General features: G+C 38.0%; 1 protein-coding gene across 1 annotated transcript in view; it reads right to left on the bottom strand.

The window, feature by feature from the left end:
- Nav3 (neuron navigator 3) overlaps positions 1-12,692 on the bottom strand; it is a 319,139-nt gene that overhangs the window by 23,241 nt on the left and 283,206 nt on the right. Inside the window, exons 28-33 of the mRNA XM_029542029.1 lie at positions 12,295-12,424; positions 10,532-10,706; positions 5,404-5,501; positions 3,127-3,222; positions 2,325-2,493; positions 861-1,096 (exon numbers count right to left, since the gene is read on the bottom strand). Coding sequence (XP_029397889.1) covers positions 861-1,096; positions 2,325-2,493; positions 3,127-3,222; positions 5,404-5,501; positions 10,532-10,706; positions 12,295-12,424 — 904 coding nt within the window. The remainder of the gene's footprint in view (positions 1-860; positions 1,097-2,324; positions 2,494-3,126; positions 3,223-5,403; positions 5,502-10,531; positions 10,707-12,294; positions 12,425-12,692) is intronic.

Genomic DNA, 12,692 nt, shown 5'->3' with positions numbered 1-12,692 from the left:
CTCTCACACACACACACACAAACACACACACACACACACAGACACACACACACACACACACTAGGACTCTATCAACACACTAGGTTATGACAAGATGCACTTTTCAAGAGCACTCAGGTAGAAGTAGCTGAGATTTTAATATCTAGAATTGGTAAAACTAGTAGTGCAGTGTTATGAACACATTAGCCACCACCTGATTTCTTTTCAAGTAGGTATCAGAGAAAGTGCTGGTGATGTTTTCTAGCCTCACATGACAATGTAGACTGGCTGCATTAGTAAGGCCCATTAGAACTGTGGCCCACTGCAATATTCTTCACTGTTGCAAACTTCTCAAGCAGAATTTCTCTAGAGACATGATATAAGCAAATTGCTGCTTTTCTAGACTTTCTGCAGCTACTACAGCTACTCCCAAATCAGTCTGATTCCTGAAATGCCCCAGTTAATTTACATCCATTTATTGATGCATAAACCAATTCTTGTTTTCTTATAGAGCCCGGCTCAGCCTGTGGAGTCATACAACTCTCTTGTTTCCATAGCACCATAAATATTAGCTGTCCTTTTTTTGTCTAGCATTTTGTAAAAGTATGTTTAGGGGAGATCAGCAACAGAGGTTCTGATATCTGATTCTGTATAACCCCAGTGCCTTTCCAAGTACATGGTAAGCGACCGTAAAAGCAGCTTTTGTATGCACATTAGTTAAAGCGAAGTTTGTTCATCTACTGGATTATAATTTTAGTGGACAACATTGATGGTAATTTTTTTTTCATGTGTGAAATGCAAACTGCGCGAAAATTTAAACCCTGATGGTTAAAGACACTTCTGGATAAATGAGGGTTGTTTTCTTAGTATCTGTGACTTACCTTACTTGACTTGTGGTCCACATTAAAAGTAGCAATGGCATCTTCTGTCTTTTTCCTTCCAGATTTTGCTATGACATATTCAGCAAGTTTGTTTGCTAAATAGGTCTTTCCAGTCCCACTTGGTCCTGAGAGGATAATTCTGTGGTGTTCCATCAACAAGTTAAAGTACCTTTGGGTAATTGGCTTAGGAATCAGTGTATCAAAAACAAAACTGTCCAAACTATTTTCTTCTACCCCTGAAGGAAGAAACAAGGGGGGATAATAGGCATTATTGTTCTGGAGAATAACTGAAATATGTTACCAAGCAGAAATAAAACCTCGTGAGTCATAAAAATGTAGCTCTTACAAAATAATTTTGTAGCTGTTTCTAACTTGCACGCATTGGATGTCATTAGGAAAGAGAACATATTGATTAGAAGATACACTGAAAATCTAAGCTGTTTCCTTCACTGCCTGCTGCATATTTTCCATTATTGCTTAAAGAACAAAAGATAAAAATTATTTTTTTTAAAATAATAATTTATTTATTAAAAATAAATAATTTGTCTTAGAGCTGTATTTACAGTGTTACAGAAGAATGGGAGATATGTAACATTCTTTAGAAGGACGATGGGAAAATGGCTTCATTAGGAGTGAGGAAGGCTTAGTGAAAGACAATATGAGTTCAAGGCCAACAGAGACTACATGCTAAAACCCACTTTCAAAAATCCAAAACTAAAGAGGGCAATCCTTACTTCCTCCCCATACATATTAACTTCTGTCAGTCATAAAAGCACCATAACTGTATAACCATATATATATATATATATATATTACAGTGTTTGGTAAAGGATTAAGAAGAGAGCAACATTGTTTTCTTTTACTAACCCAATTACTTTTATCATAAAACCAAATATTGACTAACCCCTCTATTATCCCACAAGTTATATAGACACCTTCTCATTCTTGAACACATTCAAACAAGGAACTAAAGAGGCAAGCCTGCATCAGATGTTACATTAGCTATAACTCGTCACAAGAGCCAGAACCCAGGAAGCAGCATGCATTATCCCTGGCTCTACACTTTCATTCTCTACTCTAATGTGGATGCTTACTGAATATACCTATTCTGTCTCCAAAATATAGTGATGGATATGTAAGTTCAGGAAACATAATAATTTTCATTGAAACTTCTCTTATAAAGACGAGATAGAAAAACAATCTAGAAGCTGAAATCCCCCAAGATACCCTTCTTGTGCAAGCCTTGGTGACTCTTCAGATCTTTATTATGGGACTGAAAGGATTAATTTATTTGGGATTTTAATGGTTTTAGTAGGAATTTATATATCTACACAATCCAATAGTTTGGTTCATACCAAAATTATGACAGAGGTCAATATGATTTATAATGTATGCAAACTTTAACAAGTTATAAGGGCAAATAAAATGGAGGGGTCTGGGTAAAGGCTATGTTTTTCATTTTACCTTTCAGGTTCACAGTGATGATATTCTTATCTCCAACCAGGTATCCACAAGGTAGCAGTTCAGGCACTTCTAGGTTATGAGATCTAATTAAATCTCCTATACAGTAGCTAGCAATACAGTCAGAGCTCAGACCAAGACTAGAGGATGTATCAATTCGGAACACATATTCCTAAAATAGTCCACACAAAAGGGGGGGGGGAGTCAAAACAGAACTTCAACTCCTCTGCAACAAATATAAATTCATGAGGTTATAACACACACTGTCAAAAAAATTTTAAGTCACAATTTCCTCTATGGCCATACCACCCGGAACGTATGCGATTTCCTTCGGTCTTAGAAGCTAACTGTGGTTGGGCCTTTTCTATTGGTTAGATGGGAAACCAACCTGGGATACCCAGTGCTACAGGCGTTTGGGGTGGAGAGACGACTCTAGGGTTAAGAACAATTGCTACTTTTCCAGAAGACCTGGGTTCAACTCCCGGTACCCTGATGACAGCTCACAACCAGCTGCAACACAAAGGCCCAAGGATCTGATGTAATTTTTTTGGCCACAGATATCAGGCATGCAAATAGTGGACAGACTTACCTGCAGATCACCCAGACACATAAAACAAATACATTTTTAAAAATTAATAAAATGATGGACTATATAAGAATTGTTGTATTAATCAGTACTGGGAAGAAAATCTTTCCATATGGAGATGGGGTAGGGAGAATCAGATGCACTTATACTATGAAAGTTAAGTAGAGCATCAAAAGGGGAAAATATTAAAATGATGTTAAGCTACTTTCAAAAACTTACCTTAAAGAGACGCCTAATGACACCATCTAAGACATCCCATTTAGTTTTTCCACTAACTCCAATGGATCCTATCAAGTATGCCTGAGACTTCTGGTCCTTAAGGAGAACAAAACGAGAGATAAGACCCAATAGTTTTATTACTTTATCACTATGATTCCTAATTAAATGTATTAATGCAGTTGCTGTTTAAGATGGTATGTGGTGGCTTACATAAAATAAAATTTAACCCAATGAGTTAGACAACCAAACAAATAATATAATCACCAGAACAACAACAAAAGAGAAAAAAAAAAAAGCTCAGATGACATGGTAGGCAAAAGGAAACTGGTGCATAAGCTATTTACAAGAAAGAGAAGATGACAGCTATCAGACAGAATTGCATTTCATAGTGATGTACTTGATGCATTCCTCCTCTGAGAGCCCATCAGAAGGAAGATATAGAATACAGAATGGATCTTGTCAAACAAATCTGGGACTTTGTCTTATTACTTTACGCTTTTTATCTTTGATGAACTGGACACACAGTGTTTTCATTTTTAATTTGAACTTAAAAAAAACAACTAGGTTACCCATGCTCCCACGGGTAAAATACTTACCTATTTGGAAACATGTATTTGTCAGATAATTTCTAAGAACCCACAAGAGGAACTTATAGGACTTATTATGAGGCAGACCTTAATACTAGAAATGATTGTCTCATATCTAAATTATTTATAGGGTAGGTAATTGAGGGGTTTTCCCTGGGTATATGAGAAATTCAAGATTTTGTCAGCTGCAATTAAGTTGTAATATTCTTTATTTTTTGGTTAGGTGGAAATAATTATATGTTATAATAATTATGATATCAGTGGGTAGATTTAGTTAACATATTACAGTCCTAGTTTTAAAAGTCTAGTGGCCATTAAAATGTAGTAAAATAATAATTGAGCCAAGCATTTAGAATACATGAATTCTACAACATAAAACATCTACCACCTCATTAAGAAATATTATCAGAAATAAATCACTCAGCTGACTTTAACCCTCATTTGTTTTATCTATAATATTTAACACAGAAAGTGTAAATTATTGTCACTTTTTACAGAGATATGAGTTGGGAGTCATTTTTAATATAGAAAAAGTTTACAAACGTTTAGCTAGGTGGTTTTAACATTATTTTAGTACTATTAGGGGCTAAATATGTTCTGCCAATTCATTTGCTGAAATCCTAATCTCCAGTGTAATGATACAGAGCAACCCATCTTTTTCAGAGACATTCAGGGTCAGCACAGACTATAAGAGTGAGGACGTCAAAGTGGTAGCGCCTCTCTCTTCCTGTCAGAGACCCCTAAGAAAAGGCACCATAGATTCAGCCGAGAAGATGACTATCACAGTGCCTATACCAGCATCCAAATTGGCTAGAAGCTTGATCTTGGACTTGTCTGCCTCTGGAACTGGTAGAAAATAACTTTTAAAGTCATCTCTACCATGACACTTTATTGTGGCTGTCCTTGCACATCAAGAAAAACCTCATGGGTTGTACTGGGGAGAGATGTTGAAACACATTGTGAGTTAGGTTATTCTGAGTGGGGAAAATTTTCTCTCTGCTATGTTTCTAGGGCAGTAAAGATGGGTACATGCACAGGGCTCTAGAACAGATGCTTTTCAATGGGAAATAGTTCAGACTCCGCTGAGACCATTAGACATAAATGCCCACTTGTGAAAATCAGTCACAAGCCTATAGCTCAGGAAAAAGAATATGATACTGTGTTATGAGCAACATTTTCAGAAGCAGTATTTTACTTTTAAAACTCAAGGACTTTATTTTTGATTAAAAATACAAATACGTATTCTGGCCTACTAAGTAACAATTCATTTAAAAAGTTCTTCAAGGTTTAGGACACAGAGTCAAATAACATTAATTTGAAGATAAGTTTTGAATATGGACATTAAATCATTGCCTGATCAGGTAGGACTATGCTTTAAAAGAACATAGGCAAGTGGCATTGATGTGATTTGCTCTTCTGATTTCAGTAGACTGTCTCTCTGGCATTTAAAATATTTGTTATCTTATAGTCTCCTGTCTGTATAATGATCACACAGCAGCTTTAGAGCCCGGTGCATTTATCTATTGTCTCTATCTTTTCATCGTATATAACATATTCAACTGACACAATACAGAAAAAAAATAGGATATCAACAAGAGCAAGCACTCAGATATACAATACATTTAAATTGATAAGAGTTCTCATTCCTGACTTACAGAGAATGAGATTATATATAAGATTAGTGGAATACCTTGGCTCGACCGTAGCCCTTGCCGATGGAGACTATAATTTTCACACTGCGGCCATCTTTATGTCCCGTTGCATCACTAGTATCATCTAGCAAAATATCTATGGAATTCAAAAGAAACAATCACTGTGGAGTAACATTAAGTCAGAGTTGTTTCCTGTCCATCCTCCCCCTCCTGCAATGTAAATATTGTGCAGTGGTACCTGTTTCTCATGCTAACCTATCTGTTTAAAAGGTCTCAGCTCTCAAAAGAATGAGTTATGTGGTGAGACTAATATTTCAGTTTAAGAATTTTATTTATGCACCCAAGGTATTTACCTAAGTGTTGGGCCATTGCTTTTAAGTGAAGAAATGAGTTTTACTTTACTATAGGTAGATCTTGATAATACTTGAGTAACATCTAGGCACCATTATAACAGTAACATATTGAAAAGCAATTCAATTGCTTATTTAAAGAATACAAAGGTGCTGAGATGTGAGCGGCCATCAAAGGAAACACCTTTCAGGCATGGGGTGCAAGATACAGTTATACTAGCCCTTGCTTTATATCTATCATCATCAGGAACTGATATCAAGCATGGTATTAAGAGTGACATTATACATAGCTACAGAAACACGTTACATATGGTTCTCCTGTATCCTGTATACTAATCTCTTCAAAACTAAAATTGTTTTTAGTAATATTCTAATAGTTACTAAAGTATGCTAATCCTTACTTGCATTTATAACACCAGATTTTAAATGTAATTAAATATTAAAATTTAAAACATACTATAGCAGATAAATGTTCAGTTTGGAGGACTGATATAAAAAACATCCCACATGTTGTTTTCCTTTAGCAATGATATCGAGTCATACCTAATACTAATATGAAGATTTTATTCTGTGGATAAAAACGAGGCATGTGTCTGACCCAACTGCACTAATAATTTCTAACAAACACTCTGATTACTGTCATCACCACAACAACTTATTAAGATGACTCCTGACAATGGAATCTTTCTAGTTTTGTTTGTTTAAGGGATGATCATATTCCCTCAAGGGCTAGCCTGGGACTCAAGGCAATCCTTGTCTTCTGAGAGCTGGGAATATACACAGGAGCTACCATTCCTTCCTGGAATGACCTCTATTATATCAATAATAATTAAATGGATAATGTCATACAGGAAGAGGCAAAAATTACTTAAATACCATGCAATTAATAAACAACTTTTAGAGAGATGGTATATTTTGTAGATTTGGTCCCCCAAATTGCGCGAGAATCGACATGTGCACCCATAAGACACTGAGGGACACTGCCCCCAGTTGGTTTTGGTTGGCAAAGTTGCTGGCAGCCAATGGCTGGACAGGGAGACAGAGGTGGGGCTTTAGGATTCCTGGACAAGGGACTGAGAAGGGAGCAGGAAGGTGGAGAACCTCCAGGCCAGGCCAGTAAAGGGGGAGAAGCCATGCCTGAGAGATGCCAGACAGAGAACATAGCCTTCATGTAGGTGCTGGGGAACGTAGTGCAAGAGGGCTGCAGATCTGGGTCCGGGGCAGCCAAGATGGAATACAGGTTTTAGTTAGTAATATCTCAGGAATGTCGGAGGGGAGTGTGTTAGCCACATGCAGGTTTGGAAGTGGCCTAGTCATTGATCTGTTTAAGGCATATTAAGTTATAAAATTCTCTCTCCTTCCCTCTCTCCTCCCCCCCCACTCTCTTTCTGTGTGTGTTTCATTTAGGAATCCAGAACATTGGGGCAGGTAGCAAGGAGCACTGTCACAGGGATGATTTGAGCAGAGTAATTGAGTTCAGCAACAGGTATATAAAATTATCACTCAAAGGTTTATTATTGCTGTGACTAACAATATTACATGTGGGTTGATTTCAGGGCTTTGTGCATTCTTAGCCAGTACCCTCCTATGGAGCTCAGTCTTAGTCCTTTTCCTCACTGGAAAGTTCTACGTCATCAAAAGTGATCTTTACGAGAATTTAACTAATTTCCTGGGTAATATTGTCAATCTTTTTCTCTTTTACCCATTCTTTTAAGAATAAAATGTTGTAGAATTATTTCTAATTATTCTTTAGCAATAAAAAGGATAACCAAAAGGTTATATAATTCTAAAAGAATGACTCAAATAGAATGAAATTCTCAAAGGATATAAATTATTGGCATTTGAAGAGACAGCAATGTTCATCACTGAGCTGGTAGTTATAGAATGCACATATATATCGAATTATAAACTTATTCCATATAAATACAAGCTTCATAAAATTGTTTCTTAAAAATTACTTGTTCCACAGGGCCCCCAATGGAGGAGGTAGAGAAAGTACCCAAGGGGTCTGTAACCCTATAGGTGGAACAACAATATGAACTAATCAGTACCCCCAGAGCTCCTGTCTCTAGCTGCATATGTAGCAAAAGATGGCCTAGTCAGCCATCATTGGGAAGAGAAGCCCCTTGGTCTTGCAAACTTTATATGCCCCAGTACAGGGGAACACCAGGGCCAAGAAGGGGGAATGGATGTGTAGGTGAGGGGGGTGTATAGGGGACTTTGGGGATAGCATTTAAAATGTAAATGAAGTAAATACCTAATAAAAATTGGAAAAAAATTACTTGTTCCAAGCTTTGGAGGTTTAGAGGAGCACACCATTGGTTGCTCATATTTAAACTTCTTATAATTCATAACCAAACTTCCTCTTCGGTCTCTTGCTCAGTTACTCATAAATATTCATAAATATCAAGTAAATACTTTACATAAAAAGGAAGTAATTTGAACATTGAGATGCATATCAAAGTAGAAAAAATAAACTTCTTTTCTTCTCTGGATGTATGTTCTCAACAAAGTGGTTTCAGAATGTGCTGGAAATAAACAGGGCAGGGAAACAGAGAGGGTCTGACAGGAGAAAGTTCTAGATTGAGAGAGCTTCCTTCAGGAGGTGACACTGGGCATAAGACCAAAGACTGACAAGCTCTAGGCAAGCAAAAAGCCAGGAAAAAATGTTCAGCCAACAACAACCACCACCACAACAAAAATAGTGGAAAGGCCATATTTTAAGTTCTGGGCATGAGGTTGGCATAATGGCACATGCCTGTAATCCCAGCACGTCTGAAGAAGAGACAGGGAAATTGGGAAGGCAAGGTTATCTTGTGAGTTCAGGTTATCTGTTTTAACTCCGGAGATACTTTCATAAACACCTGAGACTAAAGCCACACCTATTAAAATGAATCAGGAAGTTCTAAGAACATGCTCATGACAGAGAGAAGGGAGAGACGAAGGAGAGGGCATGGAGTCCGCTGCAACGATGCTGAGTAGTTAGCTGTCCTTCCTAGCAGATGTACCTCGGTTGCTGGTCCCACATGCCTGTCATTCACTCTATGACATGCTAGCTCTGTAAAACTTAAAATACAAAAATTTCTTCTGACAACATGGAGTGAGCCCACACCATTAAACAAATGAGCAATGTCTTTGGCTTTGGAGAGATAGATAATTAAGGCAAAAACAAGTAAAACCTCTAGCCAGTGATTCATCCAGATCTGGGCTTAAATACCACCTCTTCCACTTGCTGGATACATTATTTACGTTGACAGATATGACCACAGTCAAGTTCCTAAGACTTGTTTACTCCTGTGTAAAATGGGGTGGAAACTACCTACCGTGGGGGAACTACTGAAGGAATGCTTTGAAAAGACACCATTTTACATGGTTCATAAGTTTTGCTACCTACAATATTATTTCTTTTTCCATGTGCTCAATATGGCAGAGGGATAGCATCTCTCACTCTGTGTTCTTCCATATCACCCGAGGTAACAATTCCCAGGAGAATACAATCTCAAGTCATGAATTCTCTTTAATTTCTTTAGTGGAACAATAAACTACAGTCCCAAATGGTTAAAAGCATTGTTTGTCTGAATTATTAGAACTGTTCATTGCTTTTCTGGATAGATAGCGAAGGAGAAAGTACTTTTATCATGTTTCTTATATAGCATGAAAGACCATCAAAACAGAATTTTAAATATTCAAACATTATTTGAAGATGCAATTTAATAAAATTATAATCAGCTTTAGAACATTTAATATCTCTTTTTTTATATTCCTTCTTCTCATCCTCATATCCTTGTGCATCTTGTGTGATTTGGGGGAAATGGTTCAGTATCTTGGTTCTGACAGTGTTCTCTAGCTACCCAGGAATGTGTATAACATTGGTTTCCAGTGTCCTCTGGTGGTCGTGCCATGCAATTACCGCAGATACCCAGGTAAACAAATCCTAAAGGAAATCTTATGTCAGTGATTGAACGTCCCAGGAAGAGTTATACCTCAGATATGAAGATGAAATTCTGTCATATGATCCTACCTGAAATCAGACTAGAAGTGTACCCCTGTCCTATCATTTGTATGCTGACTACGATGAGAGAATCCAGCGTTTTATTTTTTCCTTTGTTGAACATTTAATAGAGCTACAGAATGGTTAATACAGCAGCGTTATACTCTCTGGCTGACATCAAATTTAGAAATTGGCTCTGTACGAGAAAAACTCTATTAACTGGCATGGAGTTATTATTGTTATATTCATGAACACCAATCACCACAGAGAATATTTATTCCCATCCATCTTTATTCATAATCAGAGGAAGTACTTCACTGTGATTATTTTTGAAAACTGATAAGAAAACTATGTCTCTAAGATTCTGTATCAGAGAAAGTTGGTGTATAACTATAAAAAAAAAAAAGTCCCAGAACTTGGGAGGCAGAGGCAGGTACAGCATTGAGTATTCAAGTTCAGATGGTCTATATAGCTAGTTCCAGGCCATACCCTGTCTCCCCAGAACTATTGAGCGAAATAAACAAAGAAAATAAATGAATTTCTAGGATACATTTTAGCTATTTCTGAGGATTGGTGTGAGGATTTTGAAGACAGCTTTTCCTGATTTCAGGCTGCCCTCCAGTAGCCATGAGGAAAGTAAAGAATAAACGTATGGGGATCTGAACAAATACACACCATGCTCACAACACACATGCACACACACACACACACACACACACACACACACACACACACAGGCACACGGGTATGAATGCACGCACGCACGCACGCACGCACGCACACACGCATGCACGCACCCACCCGTGCACATGCGCACTGACTTACCTGAGGTAACAGACTCTGTGATGTTCAGGTTGTTGAGTGAAAGCCCTAAGGACTGGCGAGAAGAAGAAGAAGAGGCGGTGCTTGAGGACTCGGAGGGGGGCCTGGCAGGTTTAGCTGTGTTTCCAGTCTCCGCCTTCAGCCGATCATTTTCAGCCTTCAATATTTCAATTTCATTCTACCGTGAAGATGGAAAAATGTAAAAAGCATTTGAGAAAATGACAAAAAAAATTTTTTATCAGACTTAATTTGTATGCTTGTTAAATTCTACGGTAAAATGTCAAACAAAATGAATTATGAAAACACGATTCCAAAGAGGAGACCCTGTTCCCCATTTCACCTGCATGAATTGCTACATTTTCCAACACAGACACAATTATTAATATTATTACTTGTAGTACTGGGTATCAAACATGTACAAGGCAAGCCTCACATGTACAAGGCAAGTGTTTGACATTCAGCTACATCTCCCATACTGTTGTTAAAATATAATTTTAATAAGTTTTAAGGTTAAGGATATAGCCCAATATTTGAGAGATTGTCTTGTAAGGTCCTAAGTTCAATTCCTAGCACTGCCAAAAAATTAAAAAACAAAGGAGGTGGGCTGAAGAGATGGCCGAGCAGTTAATTAACAATAGTTTAGATTCCAGAACAGACATAACAAATTGGGCATCCTGTGTACACCTGTAAACCCCTGTTTTACAGAGGGGCATAATGAAGGCCTTCCTGGCTTATAGGTTAGCTGTAAGCAAGGAGAGATCCTACCTCAAGGGAATAGGCAGAGAGGGTTAGAGAACACTTGACCTTCTGACCTATCTGCAGAAATACTGCTGCACACAGGTATGCATGTACACTCTCACACACAGACACACACTACATATTAAAAGACTGTAACTGGATAGTTCCTAAACTTTTTCTTTTTTGATTTTTAAAACAATTCTTCATCCGTGCATATGGGTTTACACATGCTTGTTTATGCTCCTGAGCGCAATGCTTCTAGAATCCCAAAGAGGTGTCAGATCCCATGTAAGCTCCTGTACTTTCAAGAGTTTGCCAGCCGCAACTCTTTTTTTCTTTATTATTATTATTATTATTATTATTATTATTATTGGATATTTCATTTATTTACATTTCAAATGTTATCCCCCTTTTCAGTTCTCACTCCAGAAACTCCCTATCCCATCCCCCTTCCCCTGCTTCTGTGAGGGTGCTTGCCCACCTACCCACCTACTCCTGCCTCCCAGCCCTGGCATTCCCCTACACGGGGGCTTCGAGCCTCCATAGGACCAAGGGCCTCTCCTCGCATTGATGTCCCACAAGGCCATTCTCTGCTACATATGCAGCTGGAGTCATGGGTCCCACCATGTGTACTCTTTCAGCCACAACTCTTAGGGGCTGGTTTCTGAGTTCAGGTTCTCTTGACAAATAGAGAACAACCTTAATACAAATCTACTCACCACCCCTAATACTATACCTTTGGAAGGATGGCGAGATGAATAGGATTGAAGTAAAATTCATAAAGAATAAAATGGTTTGTTTTATGAAAAAATTCATATTGAACTTTCCCAGGAAAATTATACCAGTTGTATTTCTGTGAATTCATACGAAGTAGACAAACCCAGCAAAGCAAAATTAATGATAAGGTGATTTAGATTTCCTAAGCATTCTAGCTAACAAAGGGGAAAGCTTATGTTTTGCAGAACAGGGTACTACACTCATAGAAACCACAGGAACCTTTCTGTTACCCTCTACCACAGTAGGCAAACCTGCTTAACATTCTTTGTGTCTTTCTGGAGTCTGCGGAACCATTGCTGCTTTACAGTAATAAAGTGGAAAGGGGCAGAGCACAGACCCTTTCTGAACTTAAGACCATGGATGCTTCTGAAGAGGCGGAAGCTTTGGAGTAACAGACAGCATTTGGAGTAACATCTGTTTCCGTATCTCAAAGCTTGTGATGGGTGTCTCAAGTTTTTGTGGTTGTTGTAAATTTTTGCTTTTTGATAGAAAATGGGTAAAGCTGGGCAGTGGTGGCCTTTAATCCCAGCATTTGGGAGGCAGAGGCAGGCAGATTTCTGAGCTTGAGGCCAGCCTGGTCTACAGAGTGAGTTCCAGGACAGCCAGGGCTACACAGAGAAACCCTGTTTCAAAAAACCAAAAAAAAAAA

Source organism: Mus pahari, chromosome 9 (genome assembly GCF_900095145.1).
Source record: "Mus pahari chromosome 9, PAHARI_EIJ_v1.1, whole genome shotgun sequence".
Classification (NCBI taxonomy): Eukaryota; Metazoa; Chordata; class Mammalia; order Rodentia; family Muridae; genus Mus; species Mus pahari.
The sequence above is the reverse complement of the archived record's forward strand: the minus strand, read 5'-3'. Positions and strand labels throughout refer to the sequence as shown.